General features: G+C 31.6%; 2 protein-coding genes across 2 annotated transcripts; one reads left to right on the top strand and one right to left on the bottom strand.

Annotated features, from left to right (window-relative positions):
• Positions 1 to 4,461: 4,461 nt before the first annotated feature.
• On the bottom strand, positions 4,462 to 9,134 carry LOC114293108 (protein TIC110, chloroplastic). The gene is made up of 8 exons (XM_082903278.1): positions 9,052 to 9,134; positions 8,796 to 8,854; positions 7,389 to 7,453; positions 7,200 to 7,294; positions 6,794 to 6,930; positions 6,558 to 6,658; positions 5,029 to 5,245; positions 4,462 to 4,664 (listed from the first exon to the last, which is right to left on the bottom strand). Exons 4-8 carry the CDS (start codon positions 7,280 to 7,282, stop codon positions 4,477 to 4,479), a joined length of 726 nt encoding a protein of 241 aa, XP_082759404.1. The 5' UTR covers positions 7,283 to 7,294; positions 7,389 to 7,453; positions 8,796 to 8,854; positions 9,052 to 9,134; the 3' UTR covers positions 4,462 to 4,476.
• A 6,744-nt stretch (positions 9,135 to 15,878) lies between these two features.
• On the top strand, positions 15,879 to 24,057 carry LOC145805668 (uncharacterized). The gene is made up of 5 exons (XM_082900841.1): positions 15,879 to 16,000; positions 16,123 to 16,320; positions 23,458 to 23,545; positions 23,686 to 23,795; positions 23,901 to 24,057. Exons 1-5 carry the CDS (start codon positions 15,879 to 15,881, stop codon positions 24,055 to 24,057), a joined length of 675 nt encoding a protein of 224 aa, XP_082756967.1.
• The last annotated feature ends 330 nt before the right edge of the window (positions 24,058 to 24,387 follow it).

Consider the following 24,387-nt stretch of genomic DNA (forward strand, 5'->3'; position numbering starts at 1 on the left):
CACAATCTCTTCAAAGGAATGCTAAATGCTAAATGTTGAAAAAAAAAAAAAAATACACTAACACTTCCATCCATCATGTCTGTATCTAAATTTTACCAATTCTGAGATCAAATAAGACTTTTACTGAGTTAGTCAAACAAGGTTAGGAATAGGTAAGAAAATGGATAAAAATCAATATCTCTTTTTTGAATGTAAAAGAACAGTCAAAATTATTATTTTATGTTTTTAACATTCTCTTTCTTCAACAATATGTACCAATGTAGACTCCTTCCCATAATCTTACTTCTCAATTTTTTTTTTTTTTTTTGTTTTCTTTTGTTTATTTATTTTTTTAATTTGTTTATTATCTATCCTCTTCCTTATCAATTCCTCCATTCTTTTGCTCCTGAAAACAGTGGCTAATTATCATCAAGGGTTTTATTGAATGAAATATTTGGAATGTAGGCTCAAATTGGTTTCTAAGGTTTTTATTATTATTATTATTATTATTATTATGTAGAAAAAGAAACGTCAAAACTCAAATAATACAAAAATAGCCTAAATCATTTTCTAGAATTTGATACAATTTTTCAACTTTCCCGATTTTTATTGGATATAAATGCAAAATGATTTCTCAACGTTCAACCAAATTGAAAAATATGAGATTGAACAACGAAATAATACTCTCTTTCAAATGAATAGTTAAGAGTAAATTTAATAACTCTCCAAAAATAATGATAGGCTCAAAATCTCACACAGGTTAAAAAGTTTGCACATTAATCATCAAGATGTTCAAGTCTAAATCCAAAAACTAATCAAAGAATATTTAAACGGCTATGTGCACATGCAGATAATCTGAATATGAGATAAAAAAAATTATTTTTAATCAAAAGATAGTATACTAAATTAAAATATAATTAAATTGATAAGGCAACAAAATTAACAATTAATCAAATTTTTTTTTTTAACACAACGCGCACACAACACACAACACACAACACACACTACAAGAAATGTCACTTTTGGCTACCAAAATATTGGTCGCCAAAAGTCACATATTTAGTCGCCGAAACGATTTAGCGACCATAATATTTTGTCACTAAGCTTGTCGCCTTTACCCTGTCGGCGATAGTATTGGCGACTAAAATTTCTTTAGTCGCCGAAAGTTACCACATTTGGCTACTAACTTGTGTTTAGTCGGCAAAAGTATCACTTTTAGCTACTAAATTATTAGTCGCCGAATGTACACATTTGGCTACTAACTTCTTTTTAGTCGGCAAAAGGTATCACTTTTAGCTACTAAATTATTAGTCGCTGAATGTACACATTTGGCTACTAGCTTGTGTTTAGTCGGCAAAAGGTATCACTTTTAGCTACTAAATTATTAGTCGCCGAATGTACACATTTGGCTACTAGCTTGTGTTTAGTCGGCAAAAGGTATCACTTTTAGCTACTAAATTATTAGTCGCCGAATGTACACATTTGGCTACTAACTTCTTTTTAGTCGGCAAAAGGTATCACTTTTAGCTACTAAATTATTAGTCGCCGAATGTACACATTTGGCTAGTGACTTGTGTTTAGTCGGCAAAAGGTATGTTTCCACCACTAAAAAATTAGTCACTCAAAGTGCTACCATAATTTGAGAATAACTATTATAGACCAAAATATTTGGTGGCCAAATAATTTGAGAATAACTATTACGTATTTGGCTACCAAAATATTTGGTAGCCAAATACTTTAACGTGTTTTTTTTTTTTTTAAATAAAATTTTCTATAAACAACCTGTACAAATTAATCCATCACTAAATCTATTATTAATACAACCTGTACTATGTATAAACAATATAATCCATCAACGGTAAATATGTTATCAAGCATTCAACAACGTGCACACATTTCAGTTCCAACCATCCAAAAAATTAATATTGAACGTCCACTTATATATATATTACAAATTTCATAAGAACCATGTCTAATCCCACGTCAAGAATTTAATTCCATACATAATACTGGAATAACGAAATTAATTGTACACCTATAACTTCTGTACCACAACAAAAATTATATTCTATACTGCCACAAAACTATTTTGTACCACGTACTATGTTAATTTCTACCAAATTAGCTGATATTTACTCTACCAAAAAAATATTTTGTAGAAACCACTATATAAAAACATATCGACTTTTGTATGTCCAAAAACATCTGCAAAAAAGGGAAAAAAATCATTAGTTCGGTACGTGTAGAGGCACTTCTGGACGACATATATATATCGTAATAATTTCAAACATTAAAATGACGAGGAGAGTAATATCTATTAACTAATGCAAGACATCCAAACATGGACCCATAATAAGGCGGCAACAACAACATGCGTGCACACACACAAGTGATACCTGAGAGTTCTCAGAGATCCACACACCCACACACCTTAATCAACTAGAACGAAGCGTACAAGACTCTTCATCAATAAGTTCAATTATGTCAGCATTTTTGATTCAAATGAGTCGCACAGAACAATTTTAATTCATTGCATTAAGAACAATTTTAGAAAAAAAGTACATTGAAAACTTTCCAAGAAACAGTAGTGGGAGGGGAAAAAATAAGTAAAATAAAACAATTTTCACATTTTCAAAAGTAGTGGATCCATCAAAAGGGAGAATGAAAAAAAAAACCGAGAATGTATGAAAAAAGAAAAGAAAAGAAAAGAAAAGAGAACCAATAACAGCAGCATTCTTGATCATCTGACCTTTTCATTTTACCAGATATCAAAATGGAAACCAAGAGTAAAATGAGTTTTTGAAACATCTAAATATTTCAATTTCCCAGATTCCCAGCTGGAAAGAGGGTAATAAAATTGAGTTTTTAAAACAAAAATAAACCATAAGCTCTTTTCCTAATTTAAATTATCAAGCAAAATAAACAACCCAGCAAAACCAAATAATTTTCATATAAGTTCTCATCCAAGAGCTCAGGTCAATATATAAATCTTTGAATGAGAATATAATGCAAGTATAAGCTCTTTCACATTGCATAAGAAGCAATATTTCTCTTATGCAATAAATGGTTGAGTTAAACACATAAGTTTCCTGGTTAAAAGGCATATGGGCCCAGTTATATTATAATGCCTATAAACTAGGTAAAGCTTTACATCTTAGTAGCACAAGGCCATGAGTTTGGGGTTGTTCTTCATCAACATAGCAGTCGTAGGACAAATGGAGAGATTGACTAGTCTTGTTCAATTTTTATTGTGGGAAATTAAGGACATTAAGAAGCTTAAAGAAGTGCAGAAATAAAGAGCCAAGAGTTAAGGGCAGTTCATGAACACAGTAGTCATTGGACAACCGAAGAGAACAATTAGGCTTCTTCAATCGGGTTTGTTGGCTTAAAGAAATTCAGAAATTTAAGAAAACAAACATATATCAATATATAAAACTCACCCAGCAGCAAATTAACCAAAAAAGAGAGAATGAAATAATACTCTAGTAACACCTCAGCTGATATGTATCCCTATAATGTCACCCACATTTCTTCCTTTGAATACTCCAAAAAAGGCCAAAAGTAAAGTTGCATACAAGTATTAGTTATTATGTTCCCATTATTGATGTTGGAAAATACTTATTGAGGTACTTCAGGCAAATACATACAGAATAAACATAGACATACAGAGTCTATATAAACTAAAATTATAGAATATTTTTACTACCAATGAATAACATCACATAAAAGGAAAAAAAAAAATTACAATGTGTACACAGACCACAACTAAGCCCATACCTTTGTTTTTACATGATGGAAAGTTGTTTCAATATGTATTAATAAAGACTAGCGAATCTCAGGTGCTTAATTTATGATTTAATCCAATTAATAAATAAACCAAGCATGTCAAATATAAATAGATAAATGAACCAATTAACACACACAAAAAAATTAAATAAATAAGGTTTTAAATTGTTGTTGGATAAGATGGCATTACAGCATGATTACAGGGTTGGCAATAAAGAAACAAGTTTATGACATTTTCAACTCTAACTCACAACGTAGGTGTCCTATTTTTGTACCGTATGTCCCTACATGTCACATTTTCAACTCTTAAAGCGAACATATTTAAACAAAGTAAGTGTGACATTAATGAAATTGTTCATACCAAAAAGCAAACGTCGGATGCCCAACTTAGATTCCCAAGAGTTGTGACAGTTTGGCGACTACGTTATTAAGATGCTCGACCTTTGCATTTGTCTCCTCCCTTGCCTTTTGTCCCTCCTCCCGCTCTTTCAACATCTCATTGGATATTTGAATGCGCTCCTCTCGCTCTTTCAACAGTTCATTGTAACATCTCTCGCTCTTTCAACAGTTCATTGTAGAAATTTAAGGAAGAGGGTAGCGGAAAGTTTAGCCATTACCCAATACCTAATCTACCCTCCCAGCAACCACTCACTCAGAGACCAAACACTGCATAATGGTAGTTTTTCTAGTTAAAACACATTATATAACAAGCTACATCGACATGAAAGAAGCTATCATGCTTACCTTTTCAAACAAGCTGCCACAGATATCTTCATGAACTGCTTCAACAGTTTCGCGAGGAATACAAAGCATGATCTGCAACCGCTCCAGAGATCTAACATCTTCCTTGCTGAGCTCTCCATCAGCAACAGCTTGTTGAAGCTTTTGCCGGTAAATTTCTAAAATAAAAATGAACATAAACAAATCAGACTCTTTTGTGATTTAAGTTCACTAAAAAAAATTGGGAAAACATTTAGAGCAATTAATATCAAGGCACATGACAAAAGATTTACATTCCTTTCCTCTGCTACTCCATGTTACAGTACATGTTTCACTTCACATTCATGGTATGTACCGTATCTAATTGGCAGAAAAGATATTTACAGTGCAGCTCTAAAAAGAAGTTGCTGACTACCATTTGACATGCAAGCATGTGTGGATGGTGGAAAAGCTCAAACAACAACAGGGAACGTCTACTGCTGTATGCAATAAGTTCAGAACAGCAATTTCAGTGTAGATGATAAAATGTACAATCTATCTGACCTTCATGGATCCCAATAGCTTTCTGTGGATCAAAGTGCAACTCCTCACAGAGGTTTTGAAGGAATTCTGCTTTACTCTGAGCAGCTTCTAAATCACCGCTTGATACAGACTGAGCAAGTCGTTTACGATATATTTTTGAAGTAACATCCAGCATAATGGATTCTGCCTCCCGTTTACCTAAACCAAATATATTCCTCAATTGGTTCAATGCAGCAAGCTACAAACAGATAGAAAAAATAAAGGTTAAAAAAAATTAAATGACTGTCAAACATAAAAACAGAAGACAGAAAAAGCAAGCACCCAGACAACATAAAAAACCAGAAGAAATTAGTAATTCATTTTGATGGCAACTGAGTTTTAGTCATAGATCAAGGTCCCCCCAACACCAACAATTCTTGCACCAACTTAATATCTTTTAAGCAACACTAGTCTACATGCACCTTTTTAGATAAAGATATACAATAAAGTAGTCTCAACTTAAAACTAGAGAGACACATAACACACTTATTATATTTCTCTTCAAATTTAGGAAATACACTATTAGCTTTATTCCCTTAGAATTTCAAGAATACATCATTAAGTTCATAAAATAAAATTAACAAAGAATTAACTCCTGATGTTGCATTTTGCATACCCAACAAGGGTCAGCAACAAAAGCTCATAACCTTATGTGCCATTAAACTCTGGTTATGACCTCCTCCCAGTTAGGTTCAAGCCATCATGTCTTTTCACATCCTCAACTTATATTTAAGGCCTTCCACCGGTTCTTATAACTGCTTATCCTTGAGCCATACTCCCTATAGGTGCAGTCATTTATCTTTGTGGCACAATACCAAATCATCAGTTTTTTATCTTCCTCTGCTTGGTGCTAATGCAAATTTAAGCTTATCACAAATGAACTCATTTCTTCTTCTATCTTTGTTGATATTTTCTTTCTTTTATGAGTTATTGATTCTTTTGTGGACACAAGGCCAGATCAACATCCTTATTCCAATGACACTCTATTTAAAAACATTTTTCCATTCATTTTATAATTAGATTAGAGGCACATATGCTCTTCCAGAAAAAGGTTAGGTTCATTCGAAAATCATTAAATGATTGTAATAATCCTCTCAGTAGTAATATGCAAAATTTGTGAAACTGGATCTTCTAAACCGTTATGTGCGTAGTTAAACAGTGAAGTGTGTTGCTGGCCTAAATACATTACATGGACAAAGCAAACATAATCCACTGCACAAACAAAAGAACTACACAAGTCAGCATCAATATTCATCAGGTAGCACAAGTGCAATTCATATTGCAACCAACAAACACGCAGCATAGTGTCTGAAAATTTTCATCCAAACACAAAACTACTACAGTTTATTTAGTGGAAAAGTTATCTGATCAGTTGAAAGTTGATACAGTACATACAGAATTAATAATTCGCCTCACAGCTAGACTAAATGGCTTGAGAAAATAAACATCTCTACAGAATAATCCACAATTGGATTTAAGTAAAGCAACATCTTTGCCCAAGGGAAAGTCACCTTATTCTCTTCCATGCGACCACTTGATAGTGCATCCGTAACATATGCTCTAAATAGGAGCTTCAAGTCATCCATCTGTCTATCACCATCATACTCACCACCTAAGCCAAAAAGTCTGTGTTAACTTCAGCTAGCAGTTTTTAAGAAGTAATGCCAGCAAGCAGATTCAGGATGTATAAGCAGTAGAACTAAATAATCTCCACGAGGAACACGAAACAATCAATTAGCATCCCTACCTATTAAATTCACTGGCCCAACCCCACGAGCAAAGCGACTGGCATCAGGATGTTTCCCCAATGAGATCAGTAAATTATTGAATGCCAGCATCTTATTAAGCTCTTCAATGACATGTGAAGCTGTCTTGCTGGATACCCTAAGTTTATTTTAGGTAAGGCAAATGCTAGAGAGAACAATATTAACCACTATAATGAGACAAAACATGTAGTGTGCCCAAGGGAGGAAAAAAGAAACAAAATATCATTTTGCAGTCAATAATTTGGAATGGTAAGAGCGTGCACCATACACAATCTTAGTCAAACATTTAAGGTAAATTATGAGTGTTTTACTACATTAAAAAGAATGTCCACCAATTTTGTTTAATACTGGCATAAGTTGTTCTAGTAAAGGAAGTTGTGGTCATACACTGTTCTTGCCCTAGACTTCAGCATACTGAGCGCAGTTGATATGTTTTCCTCGACAAGTTTTCTTGTATGCACTCTAAACATGTCTTCTGCAAGCTGCGAAAAACAGTCTCTAAAACATAAAGAGGCAACTATAAATCATTAAATATGTATTAAGGTTTATTAATAACAGTACAATTAGAAAGCGTACCTCATCAGAAAGTCGATAAAGAAGTTGGACTTCTCTTAGGCTAACAAGCTGTTTCACATCAACATCTGAAACATTTAACCTTCGTTAGCATTGAGAGAGCCTTAGCATTGCCAAAAAACATGGAGAAAAGAAATGGAAGTGTGAGAAGTGTTCAAAGATCTATGACTTCACATGTTAGTCGGCAATTTCTTGCATAGAAACCATTCAGAACCTGATTTAAATCACCCCATTCAGATTACCAAAAATAAATTTCCAGAAAACTGAATTAAATATTCTGATCAGCAAGAACATAATGATTTTTCATGGAAAAAATTCCATAGCATTACGAAAGATATGCGGCAACTGGAAATACAAGAGATGATTATTAAAATATGAATGCATCTCAGAAAGACTTTAGAGAACGTCAACGAAGATATATTTCTCATAAGCAAAAAGATCAATAATTGCACCCAGTCTCAAAGGCACCAGAGGGAAAACTAAGAAATGCAACCCATGATTTAAAACCCAAAAACAAAAAACGAAGGTCAAGGACAAAGTATGAATGTAGCTGATCACAAGTACATTGAAAATAAAATCCATTTAATCTGAAGAAATTATTTTGGTTAGTCAATTCCCTGAATGTTCACTTACAATATTATTATATTCTACAAGCATATTTTAACTTAAAATGCACAGTGACACCAAATGTTTTTTTAAAAAAAAAAGCATACACAGCTAGGCCAACAGATCGAAAGTCATGATCCATGGGTACCAAGCTACTACTATATGTTCATTCAAGAACACAACATCACCCGAAGAATCTACAAGGACAATCTAATCCCTGCCCTTGTTTTACCAAAACTATGATAACTGCATCTCTTTTCCAAGACACAAAATATCATACCTCAAGTGTGAATACTTATTCATTTATTGATTTTAAAATCATTCATATCTCAAGATTCTCAACCTCTACATATTACATCAATTTCATACATTGGAAATGCAACTATGAAGAAGAACAGTAGGTATATATTAAGTACCTCAACATTCTTACCAAGGCATCCAAAAGCAACGAGCAGCTAGTATATTTACTCAAAACCATAAAAATTCCTCTTTTATATGTACTACTACTACAAGACTTTGCCCTAGTTTATGTAGCAAATGTGTTGATTCACCCCAAGCATTGCCCTAATTTTTAATTTGAATCACATTTCAATAACAATGCCCTAATTGAGGGCATTTCGTACTTCATATTTTGTGTGTTTTGACACACACACACACATATATATATATATATATATATGTAGATATATATATATATATATATGTATGTATGTGTGTGTGTGTAAACAGAGACAAATAGAAACTGAGGCAAATCGAGAGGGAGATACAGAGAGAGGGAGAGACAGATGCGAAATTAAAACATACCTGGGAGGGAGTTCGGGGGATGATCCAATTCGGGGGAGTTCGGGCGATGGAGACTATTCCTGTACAGAAAAGGGCAGAGGCGTGAGTGTACATATGATTTGGGAAAATAATCGAGTATATATGGAATCAATGTTGTGAATATATGATTCGTGTGTGTGTGTGTAAACAGAGAGAGAGAGAGAAAGAGGGAAACCGAAAGGCCGTGTGAGATGTTTAAGAAATGGAGAGGGAGATACAGAGAGAGAGAGGGAGATACCTGGGAGGGAGTGCGGGGGATGATACAGCAACTCTTGCGATGGAGATAGAGCAGTGATAGAGGCGGGAGTGCGAGAGGGAGGGAACTGGGATCCTTTTGCAATGCAAATAGAAGAAGAAGTAATATTCCCTCCACAATTTCGTGGGACGTTTGGCGACCAAAATCAAATTAGTCGCCGAAACTAATTAATTCTAAAACAAACTTTTGGCGACCAAAATTTTGGTCGCGAAAGGTAAAAACGTGACATTTTTTTTTTTTTTCATTCGACAAAACAAATCAAAAAATTATAATTTTGTTCTAAAATTTCAAAAAAAAATCAGTAAAGATAAAAAATAACAAAAAAAAATAGTAAATATTTGTTGCTTATTTTGAATTTTTAAAACATATATATTTGTTAGATTCGGCTCGAAAAAGAGATTATCTTAAAATAGGTGTTTTTTTAGATGTTGCCCAATGGTTCATGTGATAGAAAAATAAAATTAAAAATATTAATTGATTATCTTAAAAGAAAATAGAAGTAAATGTTACAAAGTTTGTAACATTAATGTTTTAAAAATCGAACCGTAACATAACAAATATATTAAAATTATATTTAAATAAAAATATAAGTAATAAAATTATAAATTATAAATATTAAATTATCTTAAATATTTGTCCTAATATTTTTTTCAAAATACATAATTTCAAAATTTCAAAATTTCAAAATTTTTGCAAATACATAATTTCAAAATTTTCCCTATAATTCAATATTGTAAATATTTTTTTAAAAGACTAATACTATACAAATAGAAAAATTTATTGTGAATTTCTTATTTTAAAATAAATTAATATAAAAAACAAATTTATTTATAATAATCATATTACCGCATTATTGTCAAAATTTATTTATTTATTTTAAAAAAAATTTTAGGGGGTATGAATTAGAATAGAGATGAGGTTGAGAAGTTTTTTTTCTTCCACAGGACTAATAAAAAAATAAAAGAAATCAAACACAAACTCAAACACAGGGAAGCCTTCAAATTGGTCCCAGATTTGAAACGGTCAACTGTGATCAAGATCTTGTCTGCTTTTGTCTTCCCAACTCTGTAATTCACTTCTTTCCAATACATAGGTCGATTGATATATATACATATATATATATATACACATTTCCAGAGGCACATGATTTTCATTTTTCTTCTTTTTTCTCTTCTCCAGGATCCCCAAATTCCTCATACATATACACACACATTTGCAGAGATATATTAATAGTGAATCTCACAACTGTTATGTTGCTGATAAAATCCACCCTTGTTCTGAGAGGATTTATGAAATGCTGCATGAACTCTTTCTACCGATGAAGGGAGACACTAATTTTACAGATTTTGAATATTTTATGTAATCAGTACACTGCATTGTGCCTAAGTTATGTGGTGGTGCAACGGACGGAGTGACTTCAAATATAAGAATATTTGAGATTAAAGAAAATTGACTTATTATCTTCTTTAATTCAAACTGTCATCATCAAAATTAAGGTCAATTAACTGTCTTAATATTATCATCAGGATTGCTTCTAGTCTATAAAAGTGGATCAGGCATGCAGTCTTGCTATAGACTAAATTTGTTTTGGTAGTCAAAACTGGTCGCCAAAAATGTGTTTTCTTGTAGTGTTGTTATATAACTATTTTCCCAACTTTGAAAATATTTGTAGAAATGGTGTGGTGCAACCACGGTAGTAGTAGTTGTGGTGGTGGTGATGTGATGATAGTTATGAGGTGGTTTGATGATGTGATGTGGTGATGGTGATAGGATAGTGGTGACATAAACGGTGGTAGCATTGGGAATGATAGTGAATCTTCATCTACTAAGGCCTCTTTTGGGAAGACTAAAAAAGTCAAAAAGTCAGTTTTTAATCTATTTTCGGTCACATCATTCTCTTTATTTTTTTATATGTTTTTCAAAAAAAATTAAAAAGTCAACTTTTAACCATGATAAGTATCGTTAATTTCATAATATCATTTTAAGAGAATTAACCACGTTAAAAATTAAGTTGATCAGATATCGGTAGACATTTCAAAAATTCTAAAATAACCCCTGAGATATTAATTCGTAATCATATTTCAATTTTAACTAGTGAATACCAATCTTGATCAAACAATCAATAATAAATCAACACAAAAAATAATCCACTAAGAAGACAAAAAAATAAATGAATTACACATGAGTACTCTCAGATAGACAAAAAAATAATCCACTAAGAGAAGAAATATAAAGAAATCACACGCCAAAGTCATAATTGGATTACCTATAATCCACTATCAAAAAATCATAATTGGATTACCTATAATTGCGATAAAAAAATCACACGCCAAAGTCATAAAATAATCCACTAAGAAGACAAAAAAATAAATGAATTACACATGAGTACTCTCAGATAGACAAAAAAAATAAAAGATAAAGAGAAGAAAGATGAACGAAAGACACACAGACAGATAGACAAACAGACAGAGAAAGAAGAGTGATGAGTGAAAGAGAGAAAAATAAGAGTGGTGGTAGTTGAATGGCATTTGCAGTAGTGGTAAATGTGGTAGAAAAGATAGGTGGTGAGAGAGAGAGATGAGTGAGAGATGAATAGAGAAAAGAGATAGAGAGACAGAGAAAGAGACAGAGTGATGAGCGAGAAAGAGACAAAGTGGTCGCTAAAAGTGCATTTTTTTGTAGTGGATCGATAAATCGAAAGGGAGCTCAATAAATAAAGAAGACAGATAATTCAAAACTCTTTTCAAAACTTAGTTCAAATCAATTTTTTAAATATTTTAAATATTTAAATATTTTAAAAATATTTTAATTTTGTGAGAGACAGATAAAGAAGAGAGATAGAGAGAGAGAGAGAGAGAGAGAGAGAGACAGAGATAGAGTGATGAGCGAGAGAGAGAGATAGACAACGTGGCTGCTAAAAGTGTATTTTCTTATAGTGGATTGATAAATCGAGAAGGAGCGCGATAAATAGAGAAGATGGGAGTAAGAAAGTGAGCAAGACGAACATAGTGAGAGAGAAATAGACAAATAGACAAGTAGACAGAGAGAGATAGAGAAGAGTGATGAGTGAGAGAGAGACAGGGAGAGAGAGATAGACAAAAAAAGAGATAGAGAGAGAAAGAGAGAGAGAGATGAAGAGATAGAAAAAGAGAGAGAAACAAAAGATTAGCGAGAAATAGACAAAAAGAGAGAGAAATAGAGCGAATATTTGCTGCTAATTTTTTTTGAGTCAATGAAAAATAGATCAGGCTTGTTAAATTAATATTTTTTAATTTTATTTATTGTTTATACTTTTTACTTTATTGGAGTTTTATGACTCAGTTTGTGAAAAAAAAAATTACAAAGTTTAGAAATATTTACAAAGTATAAATTTAAAAATAAGTCATACAAATCTGATTTATTTACTCATAAGTCATGAGTGAATTATTTTTACACACTTAGCCCTCATTTTGATAATGAAATTTTTTTAAAACTTTTTAAATATATGTTTTGTGTCTGTAAAATGATTATTTCATTAGTACTGGTAATAATATTGAAAAATTTATTAACATGATAAATAATTGGGATATTTTGTCTTTTATTTGTCAATTTTGATTTATTCTTAATTTATTAGTGTTATTGAAATATGATGATGTAAAAAGTATAAATAGTTTAATTGTACTTTTTAAAAATAATAAATTTATTATTAAAAATTAAATTCATCAGACTAACCTGTAACTATGCCTTTAAATTTTTGCAATGTAAAACTATCGACAAACAGCCAATAACAAGTTGCCCATTTTAGCATACCTTTCGCGTGAGGGCCCAATTATTAAAAGATCTGTTCAACCATCAAATGAAAGCCGACTACTTCTTCCATCTAAAAATAATAATCTATTTTCAGAATTTAATTTCTTTTTATAATACAATTATTACATTTTAAAAATATTAATTTTTCAAAATTGCCTTTTGATAGTATATTTTTTTAGACATATCAATTGTCATAATTGTACTTTTTGTATTATTAATGGATTTTAAAAAAGGACAAAATAAGAAATTCATTTTATTTTAATAATTAATTTCTTAAAAAAATTAATATTTTGAGATAATAAAAAAAAATAAGATATTAATATTTTTGGACGGTGGGTGTACAACCTCTTAATAAAAATAAAAATAAAAATAAAACTAATTAATTTTCTTATTTTCATTCGGCTACCAAACAATTTAGTAGCCGAAAGTAGGTATACAGCGACTAAAAGAAATTTTGTCGCCGAAACTTGACATTTGGCGACCAAAAGTTTGGTCGGGAAAGATTAAAAATTAATTTTTGAATTTTCATTCGGCTACCAAACAATTTAGTAGCCGAAAGTAGGTATACAGCGACTAAAAGAAATTTTGTCGCCGAAACTTGACATTTGGCGACCAAAAGTTTGGTCGGGAAAGATTAAAAATTAATTTTTTAATTTTCATTCAGCTACCAAACAATTTAGTAGCTAAAGGTACCTCTACGGCTACTAAATTTTTATTTAGTCGCCAATTGTCATATGTTTAGCTACTAAAAATTGTTTTAGTCGCCAATTGTAATATATTTAGCTACTAATTTTTTTTTAGTAGCCAATAATCAACATTCCCCTACTAAAAAAAATTAGTACCTAAAAAGTTGACTTTTGCCGACTAATATTATTTTTGGTAGCCAATTCCGTGACTTTTGGCGACTAAATTATTTTTGGTAGCTAAAAGTGGTCGGCAAAAATGCTTTTTCTTGTAGTGACACAACACACAACACACAACAAAAACATTTTTTAAAAAACAAAAACAAATCCATACACACCGGCATACACAAAGATTATTTATTATTATTTTTAACACAACCACACACACAAATAAAATTTGATTTTTTTTTTTTTGATATTTTTTTTTTGAAAACATGAACTACAGCACACAAATATATATATATATATATATATATATTTGAATTTTTTTTTTCAAAACACAACTGAAAAAAAAATTAAAATTAAAATTAAAATGAAAATGAAAATACACAAAATAATATTGAAATTTTGTTCAAAACATAACTGAAACTAAAAATAAAAATAAAACACACAATAAACCCTTCCCCTCCCCCCAACTTAAATGACATTGTCCCCAATGGCACATGCCACAAAAGATTGATAAGAACAGTGAACGGGAAGGAAAATAAAGAAATAAAACAAAACAAAGAAATAAAGAAAAATAACACAAAATAAAATAAAACAAATTAAACTAATTTATTTTACCTAGTTGCTGCAATTCTATGTTTTTTCACTTATGATTTATCAAAAACTCACACACTTTTTTTTTTTCTACCAGCTAAAACCTGCAAATTAGTATAAATATACAAAAATTGCAATAAACTAAATTGGAATAAAATAAAAGCGGTATAAGACCTCATAGGGAAAAAAAAATGTACAGAACAAAAGAAATTGCAATAAATTAAATGTTAGTAGTTAGAAATTAATAGTCAGTAGCTAGTAGTTAGTAGTCGTTATTTGTCCTCCAAGTTATATGTCCAACAGAGATAATTAATCCACAAGTGTCTAATAAAGGCAAATAGTCCATAAGTTATATGTCCAATATGTGTATCTCCTTTCTTAGCCACGATATCAAAATTTTGGTTTTTTTTTTTTTGGAATTTTTTTGCAAGTTTATATTTCTTCGGCAGAAAGAAACTAAACTCAATTTTTTATATATTTTTTTGTTTTATAAATAAATCTCCAAATTAAATAATTTTGTTTTTTGTAGTCTCCAGCAATGGCACCAAAAGTTGATATGCTGATTCGTACACCAAAATATATTATTTGAAATCAAATAAAAACAACTCCTCCGTAGAATAGCGGTTAAAACCAGGTGCCAATCCACAGGTACTAATGATGAATAATTTAATTTAGAAATTTAGATTTGGTTGCAAAATATTTGAAATGAAAATTAAACTAATTAATTAAACAAAATAAAATAAATATTTTAGGATTTCAAATCCATCACTAATCTCATAATTGAGAGTAATTGTAATTAGTCTTTAGAAAATTATTTATTTGGATACTATGATGTAAGTTGATTAGAAATACATCATCAAGATGATTTGTATATCAAAATCAGAAAGTCACGAATAATCTTTGCTTAGCACGGACCGACACTACTAAATTAAACTATGGTTGATACACGACTCATCTTACTAAGTATGACTCGTCTAACAATTCTAATATATATTAGTGAAAATCATTGTATAACACGATTTGAATAAAACTTTTATTGCTCAAACTAAAAATTATACAATTGTATTCAAATCAAATCAAAACTAAAAATACTAAATATAATTTATCCTAATTATTTAATCAAAATTTTATCTCTATTCTAAAACAAAAAAATTATTTCACACATTAATATTTACAAATTAAACACTCCCGTTTTGGACGAAGCCCTCGCCTGGAGCTCTCTGCCGAGCTCCCCCTCCCTTCCCCTCCTCTTTGCTTGGTCTTCGCCTGCTCTCATGGGCAAAAGATCTGCAAAAAGAAACAAATCTATATAATATGGCAAAACTGTTTTTAAAAAATGTCCTACGTGTCATATAAATTTCAAAATGTCTCTCTCTTATATTTTTGTTTAAGGGCTAAGATCACTTTAACTATTAATGGAATGGCTGAGATCATTTGCCAAGAATTTGATTCCCAGCCATTCCTCTCCCATCTCTCTTTTACTTTACCTTTCTTTTCCCTTTTTCCTCTCATCTCCCAGGATTTTCAAAAATACCCAACCAACAACTATGCTCAATCTATATTTTCAACGGAGACGCGATGAGCAACCAAATTGGAGAATCTAAAATGGTAGCTTTTTGGACTAATTGGAGCAGAGTCATCACAGTCGACTATGTTCATCGACTATTGAGGAAGAAATTGAGTTCTCAATTGGCTTCTCAGTAGCAAAAAAAACTTTGGTTTCTCTGGTTTCTTCCAAAACCTCAGATTTCTTCGATTGCCCAGGGTTCATATATGTATGTATGTATGTATGTATAGATCTATGTTTTTGTTTAATTGATAGGTATTTTTCACTCATCTCAGGGTTCATGTATGTATGTATATATAGATCTGTGTTTTTGTTTTTGTTGGTTGATTGTTTAATTGATAGGAAGCTTTACAATTTTTTCACTCATCTCAGGGTTCTTTGGAAGGATCTATTTTACAGATTTGTGGTTGCTTTATCAATGCTTGGTGTTGAGTTGAAAAGTTCAATAAATTTGTAAGTATGAATTGGGATGTTTACATTGCGGTCAAGGTTCTGAAAAGCGGTTGCAGTCGCCGTAACGGTGGCGGTGACGCGGTTGCGATTGCGGGGTGTAAAGGCCGTAGTGTAACGGTTGTGGTAATCGGAACCGTGAATTTTTTTATTTTTCGCACAATTTGAAAAAAATTTACCGATACGCATATTTTTTTTCCATGATCATATTTATTGGGTTAAAAATAAATATTGATCAATTTTTGTAAAATTTTAAGTATGATCCAATATATTTCATATTTCTAAATCACTATAAACTGAGTTTTTTACATTTTATTTTAATAATTAATGACTTTATATTATACAAAAAATCAATCACTAACTATTATATATAAGATAAACAATGACAAAAGTAAGAGAATAAATAAAAGCCTATATATATATATATATACATATTTTAACCAAGCCAAATAGATAATGACCACACTTATTATTATTATTATTATTATTATTATTATTATTATTATTATTATTATTATTATTATTATTTTCAAACAATATATAGATAGACACACACAAACAAAATGATTTAGTGATAGCAGCTGAATAGAATAGCATAAGTCTTACAGTTTCAACAAATCAATAATATGTTCTTCATCTTCCCTCTTCTCTCTCTCTATCTGTTGCTCCTCCATTTTCTCTCTTTTATCTTCCCTCTTCTCTCTATCCCTCTTCCCCCATTTTCAGCTTTTTTTTTGTGTTTTTTTTAAAGAAACAGTTTGGCACCGTTACGTAACGGTGCGTAACAGGCCGTTATAGCTGTTACGGCACCATTACTATAGCGACCCCGGTCTTTTCCCATTTAATTATTGTATCCGGACTGTTCCGTAGATTCTGTCATTGTATAATGGTTGTTGTTGTTATTCTTTATTTTTTCTCATTTGGAATTATAGGATGTGTTGGGCAGGTTTGTTTCAGGTTGGTTGGGTTTAGAAACCAAGAGTTGCTGTCCAGGTTTTTGGTTCTTCGCTCGAGCGAGGAGTTGTTCGCTCGAGCGAGAGGTAGTGTTTGATTTGGACCTGTAGCTGTGCATTCTTGGCTCGAGCGAGCTTTTCTTCGCTCGAGCGAGTTAGTTCATCCTTCGCTCGAGCTATAGTTCCTTCGCTCGAGCGTGTGTCTGGGTTCAGACCTGAGGGTTTGAGTTCTTCGCTCGACCGAGCTTTCTTTCGCTCGACCGAGCATTTGAGTTGTTGGCTCGAGCAAGGCTTCCTTGGCTCGAGCGTAGTTTCTCTGTGTCTGGTCGCTCGAGCGACCAAGTCTTCGCTCGAGCGAGCCTGTCCAGTTTATATACACAGCAGTGGGATTTGATCAGTCTTTTTCATTTTCTTTTGATTCCAAACCCTAGGTCCGACTTCTCTCTCTCCCTACTCACCTTCTTTCTTAGATTTGATCCACTTAGGGTGTGTTTTCTACCCTAGATCCTTCATTAAAAAGATAGAGTGAGGCAAGGGCTACCATTTAATCTGAGCATTTGGCGATTTGGAGCATTTTGGTATTTGGGCACTCATCTCTTTCTTCACCTTTTGGGTTGTTTTCTTTGAGGTAGGGATTTCCTACTCCATTTTATAGGTTATGTTCTAAGTTTTGGTATTTTAATATGTTGGGAATACTTTGGTAAATTTTGGGAAAAACCTTAGTTGAATTATTGAATTGATTTGTATAAGTAATTCATGGAATTGGGAAAAGATGGTTAAATTCATGGAATTGGGGAATTCATTGATTAAATGGCATAATTGGATAATTTGAATCATTTGTCTATTGAATTGTGGACATAGTTATTTTCAGTTTAGAAATAACTGTTTTGGGCCATCGGTGGAGGATAGTCATGATTGTTGTAGACATTGCATGTGGATTAGGAATAACTGGAACTAATCACATTGGTTAAGTCATTAATTTTGACTGTGGCATTGATACAGAAAATACGTGTATTGATTGAGCATTGCATTTGCATACATTGTTTGTGTGTGGGAGGAGATAGGGGATGTACTCCACGGTTTAGGGGAAGATAGGGGATGGACCTCTAAACCGGATTTTGTTTGGGAGGAGATAGGGGATGGACTCCATTAGCATCACTTTTATGTGTGCTTATTTATATAGAAGTGTTTTATTGATACAGCACTAAAATGTGTATCAATCTGGAAGTATGAAGTGTTTGATTTGAGCTTGAGTCTCATTTGTTTGTTGATATTGGAAGGATGTGAATATGATATATGTGATTTACTGTTGTAAGTTTGGCCAGGTTCTGAGCCATGTTGATAAATTTGGAAAGTAAAACATATCTTAGACAATAGTGTCATGAGACTGTAAAATAAAGTAATTGATTATCTTGGTTAACCATCTGTTGAATGCTATTGCTTTATTCATTGCTTATATGTGGTTTAGTATATTTCTACTGGGCTGTGGCTCACCCTTTATGGGAACATCATTTTCAGGTCCAGGCGATAAACTACCTCCAAGGAATTAGCTTGGGAGGGTTTGGCTTCTGGATTGAAGAAGACTACTTTTAGTTAACTGTCTTAAATAATTAGTACATGTAAACATTCAAGCCTAGGGCTTTTCTTGTATTGAGTTAGAACTCATATTTTTGTATCCAAGTGTTGGCTTGGGAAGATGTAAGCCTGTAGGGCATTTTATTCGATGATACATGTAATGCTTTATTTTGTAATACTCTGATGAATGAATTAATAGATTGTCATCTTTAAATAATGAATGTCAATGATATATATAATGGGTTAATTTTGAGGGCGTTACAATTACGACCGCTACGGCAACCGCTACAGCTGACGCACCTGTGAATCTCAATCACACTGCAAAAGCGGCCGTAACGGGTGGCGATAACCGCCAAAACCGTTACGTAACGGCGTTACGTAACGGTTGCGGCCGCTTTTTAAAACCTTGATTGCTGTATTGATTGATTGTATTTCTGATATTCTGATTGAGTCCCGAATTATTGTCTTTTACTAATAATTTTGATTGGGTCTCTAACATTGTCTTCAGAGTTCCAAGGATGCTTTTTGTAAGAGGTTAATGCTTGAGTCATCTTAAAGTTTTGTTACTGGTTGGAAATATATAAAAAATTGAGTTTAGTTTCTTTCTGCTTGATAGGTGACCTGTTAAGATGTTTAGTTTCTTTCTTAGGTGACCTATAAGAGAAACTAAACTAAGAAATATATAAAAAAAATTCTTAGTAACAAAACTAAAAAATTGAGTTTAGTTTTTTTTTTTTTTATAAGAGGCTAATGTTTGAGTCATCTTAAAGTTATTGAGTTTAGTTCCAAGGATGCTTTTTGTAAGAGGTTAATGTTTGAGTCATCTTAAATTTGTAAGTATCGAATTTTTGCTCTTTTTTTTTTTTTTTTTTTTTTTTTTTTTGTTTCAATCCGAAAACTTCAAACTTTGTGCTAATTTTTCTTGAGGTTGGTTACTGTTCATGGTTTAAATTTAAGCTTTTATTTGAAATAATATTCATGTCAATATGTGTATACTCACTCTCTTGAGGTTGGTCACTGTTCATGGTTTAAATTTAAGCTTTTATTCGAAATAATATTCATGTCAATATGTGTATACTCACTCAACTCTCTATTGTTATGATATCGAGATTTCCTCGATTTTTGTCTTTTCTGAATTAGTTAAAATTTTCTGATTACAATTCGTATTTCCTTTCTATAATTTGGTGAATTCCACTACTAATTCATTGCTTAGTTGATAACAGTGCATTTCATTGCTTAGTTGATAATTTGATTCAATCATCTACCTAATTCCATGCATGTGATACAAATTTGTATGTAAATTTGCTTTATCTCTCTGTTTGTTTCTTTGATGGTTTACTTACATGATTATGAAAGGTAATTCCTTTCAAAAAAATGCTTCTAAAAGTAAGGCAGTAGCAAACAGACTTAACCAACTATAAAAAGGATATATATATATGCTTCCCTTAATTTTGTCCTTAAGTATGAGTATTGGAATTATCTGATAGACTATAAGATTCAAACATAGGATCTATTGTATGTTCTATTATGATCATTAACTCATTTAGAAGTCCTATGGGTTTGCCACCTTAACCATGATTAATAGTAAATAATTTTTTAACCTTGGCTTGAAGGTGTGTTTGATTAGCTCATAAAAAGTTGTTATGGCTTTGTTTGCTACAATGGTTGATTAGGTAATTGGTCTGCCTTCCATTGATGGATTTGTCAATAATTTGTTGTTTATCTATTGATTAACTTGGCTTTATTTTACATGTGAAAATTAAGTATCTTAAATTTTTACTAGCTAGGCTTCATTTTATATGTTGGCTATCTTTTGGATTATTAGCTACATGCAGTTTATGTTTTTTGTTCAAAGACGATAGAGAAGCAACCAAGAAGAGCGAGTACTTGATTTTTTTATGCTAATAATTTGGGTCTTCTATTTTAATTTTTGAATTTCATACTATTTTGATAATAATCATTGTGATAATTTTACTGTAATTTTAAAAATTAGCATTGTTTAGAATGCATTTATGTTTGATTTTATTGTTTTTCAAAAACAAGATGTTTTAGTTTGTTTTGATTAGACTTAAAAAATTCAAGTTAGACAATGAATGGAAGTGTTGTGTGGGTCTATTAGTGAATGTTTCAAGAAATGGAGAGCAATGGCACAACGACCCATTTAACAAGTGAGCTTTTTTTTTTTTCCACAATTTTAGAAGTTTATTTATTGAGTTTCTTTTTATTGGAATTTTTCTTCTTGATAGGTGATTTTGGGGGTGGAAGAGAAATTTAGATTATATTGATTCAACAGAATAACTTTGCCTCTTACTTTTTACACACCCTATAACTCTACCAGTGCTTATAATTAATTAAAATTTTAATTTTAAAACTTAGACACTGTAGGCACAATTGTATATTCATTTTAAAATAGATGTGACAAAAAAATGTGGTTATAATAAATTAAATTTTTGATTAGATGGGTTAGAGTCAATTTTTTTCTTCTTCTTCTTCCCTTTACTCCTGTGACTCTTAACTCAATATATTTTTGTTTCATTGGGTGAAAACCGTCTGTTATTTTTTACAGGAGCTGAGCCTATTCTTTCCTTTCTTTCTTTTTTTTTTTTTTTTGTTTTCCTCTCATTTTTATTTTACTTTCAGAGTGAGAATTGTAAGTTTTGATAAAAAAAAAAATAAAACAAATTATGCTTTCAGCTTTGCCAGTTAAACAATGCTGAGATTGGCTCAATGAGGTCTAGAAAGAATTTGTTTAAAAAAAAACCAGTAAAGAGGTCTAAAGAAACAAAAGTCAGTTTTAAGCCAATTGGCCGTTTTGATTTTTCTATAAATATTTGGTTTTGGAACTATATTAATTCAGTAGACTCTCTATGTTATTAGTTAGTCGTCTTGGAGTAATAAGTGATGGCATAAAGTTTATGCTTGAAGCAGTTTAAACCTGCTTTATACTTTTGGATGAACAGTAAAGAGGCCATTTTGTAAATCTCTCTCTGGTTCTGTTTCAGTCTCTCTCTCCCTTTCTTCTACCCACTCCCCTTCTTGGTTTTGATTTGAGTGCACTGTTTGATCAAATGCAAGGTAGATCGATTGACGCAACCAACGAGAAAGAGATCGGTATCGTCTTCAAATTTTTCCTCCCTTTTCTAGGCATATCTAGGGTTTCTCAGTTCATTTTTTTTTTATTTTTCTTTTTCGGCTTTTTTTGTTTGTTTTATGTGTCTCTTTATATGCATTCACTATGTGATTTGTAAAATGGGTCTCCAAAATGCCTCAAAATTTTTATTTGGGTTTTCGTTGGGTGTCTAAATTTTTATGTGATTTGTTTCTCATTTGAGTTTGATTGTGTTTCTCATTTATATTATGTGATTTGTTTCTCATTTAGGTAAGACTTCGAACTCGTTGTACAATATTTTTTCCCGATCGTTGTTGATTATGTTGTGTTTTTCCCTTTCTCTGCTCTTGCCAGTAAAATTTATTCACTCTTCGTTGTTTGCCTTTTCATTTTCTTTGCTCTTGCCTATAATTTTGATTTGTTGTTTAAATTCCGAATCCTGAAGGAGTTATTTGGATTTGTTATTTTGTTGTTTGATATTAATTTTTGGTTTTGTAGTTTAGGTGTCTGATTTTTGTGAGGGTACTTTCATTATCCCATCTATGATTTTTGTGGGTACTCGCAATTGCTTAGCATCAAATTTGTTTGATCCGTATTGAGCATCAAACTATGAAAATTAACTCTGTAGATCTTCCTTGGTTTTGCTTCTGCTACTATGAAAACACTTACTAATTATTAGAGCCTGCAATTATTACATAAAACATTATTTGGCTTGCATAGGCAAATACAATGTTCACATGTTCTTAGAGTCATGCCATCATAACTGCATCTTTTTCACTCAAGTTTAAGCTTCGAGTAACTCACTTAGAGACCAATTAAGTTGAAAAACTAATGATATATATTAAAAATTGAAACAGATAGTTCAGGGAAAGCTACTATTGCATATAAAGTTGGTTTTGTAATAATTGTTTACATTGGTTGTTGATATATATTGTCTTGACATCCTATACTAAACTAACCTCCATCAAACACATTGAAAATAGTAGGTATGGGTTTAATGATTAGAAAATTGGTTTGTCTACTTGCAGTGTAGTATGCTTAATACATATATGGTTGTGGTGATAGTATATGAACACCACTAATCATATTGGTTTGTCTACATTCATCATATTGGTTTCCAATTTTGTGTAGAACACCATTAATTGTTAGTCTTTGTTACTTTTTAATATGGAAACTAGCTTAGAATCTTATTCTCTGCTTCTTTTCTTTTTTTCATTACCAAGATGAATTCAATTTGTTGTCAAATTATAGTTGGTTTTGTAATAATTGTTTATGTTGGTTGTTGATTTAGATTTTTTTTTTTCTTATTAGTTGGTGTGCTTTTATTTTTGTTTTTTTGAAGTACATTAGTTAGTGTCGTTTGGTTTTATCAGTTGATACTTCTAATACTAATACAATTTGGTTTGGGGCCTACCTTGAATGTGACTTTTTATTTTTCTCAAATTTTTCTTTCCTTTCCAAATTGGAAGTAAGTTTATCTTCTCTGTGTTCTGATTAATTCAGGAAAGGTGACTACTACCGGTATCTTGCTGAGTTTAAGACTGACCAGGAAAGAAAAGAGGTTGTTGAACAATCACTGAAGGGTTATGAGGCATGTTGATCAATTGTCTTGACATCCTATACTAGAGATATGCATAGTGAATTGCTGCATATTAACATAGTTTTGTTTTTAACCTTCACTTGATGTGTCTTCTTGATGCTGCTTTTTTTTTTTTCTTTTTCTTTTTTAAGGCTGTTTCTACTATTGCAAATACAGATCTCCCTTCAACACACCCAATTCGTCTTGGCCTTGCTCTCCACTTCTCTGTCTTCTATTATGAGATTATGAATTCCCTTGAGAGGTTATTCTTAATTCCTACTTATCTGGTGCCATTTCTTTGGAAAGAAGTTTATCTGTGCCATTTCTTTGGAAGTAAGTTTATATTCTCTGTTTCTCATTAATTCAGGAAAGGTGACTACTACTGGTATCTTGCTGAGTTTAAGACTGACCAGGAAAGAAAAGAGATTATTCTTATGAGATTATCTTGCTGGTATCCAACTTCTTTGTCTTCTATTATGAACTCTCTTGAGAGGTTATTCTTAATTCCTACGTATCTGGTGTGATAACAAACAATGGGCAATTTTTAAGGAGTTGATTTTGGATAATGGAGCGTGCTTGCTTAGATTTTCTATTCTTCCTTTTATTTCAGGTGCATATGCCTTGGCTTGAAGGAGTGTTTGATTAGCTCATAAAAATTTTTTATTGTAAACATAAATTTCAGAACATAAACCTTACACTTTGGATCATTTACCATGTGTATAATCAAGAAATCAAGACAAAATGACATACCTGAATCCATTGATGAACGGTTAAACGGAAGCATGATTATCAATGAACTCTTTGTTATTGATTATGTTATTGCCTTCTAATCCTTTCCCCTTTGGTGCCTTATG

Source organism: Camellia sinensis, chromosome 13 (genome assembly GCF_055761805.1).
Source record: "Camellia sinensis isolate YWXY chromosome 13, ASM5576180v1, whole genome shotgun sequence".
Lineage (NCBI taxonomy): Eukaryota > Viridiplantae > Streptophyta > Magnoliopsida > Ericales > Theaceae > Camellia > Camellia sinensis.

Excerpts from the sequence above, each read along its gene's own strand:
- LOC114293108 (XM_082903278.1), bottom strand. The coding sequence starts at position 7,282 with ATGTTTAGAGTGCATACAAGAAAACTTGTCGAGGAAAACATATCAACT. Across the intron at positions 5,246-6,557 it reads GTCGCATGGAAGAGAATAAG|CTTGCTGCATTGAACCAATT; the intron begins GTGACTTTCCCT and ends ATCTGTTTGTAG. Across the intron at positions 4,665-5,028 it reads AGCTATTGGGATCCATGAAG|AAATTTACCGGCAAAAGCTT; the intron begins GTCAGATAGATT and ends TTTTTATTTTAG.
- LOC145805668 (XM_082900841.1), top strand. The coding sequence starts at position 15,879 with ATGAGCAACCAAATTGGAGAATCTAAAATGGTAGCTTTTTGGACTAAT. Across the intron at positions 23,546-23,685 it reads AATCACTGAAGGGTTATGAG|GCTGTTTCTACTATTGCAAA; the intron begins GCATGTTGATCA and ends TTCTTTTTTAAG. Across the intron at positions 23,796-23,900 it reads ATTATGAATTCCCTTGAGAG|GAAAGGTGACTACTACTGGT; the intron begins GTTATTCTTAAT and ends TCATTAATTCAG.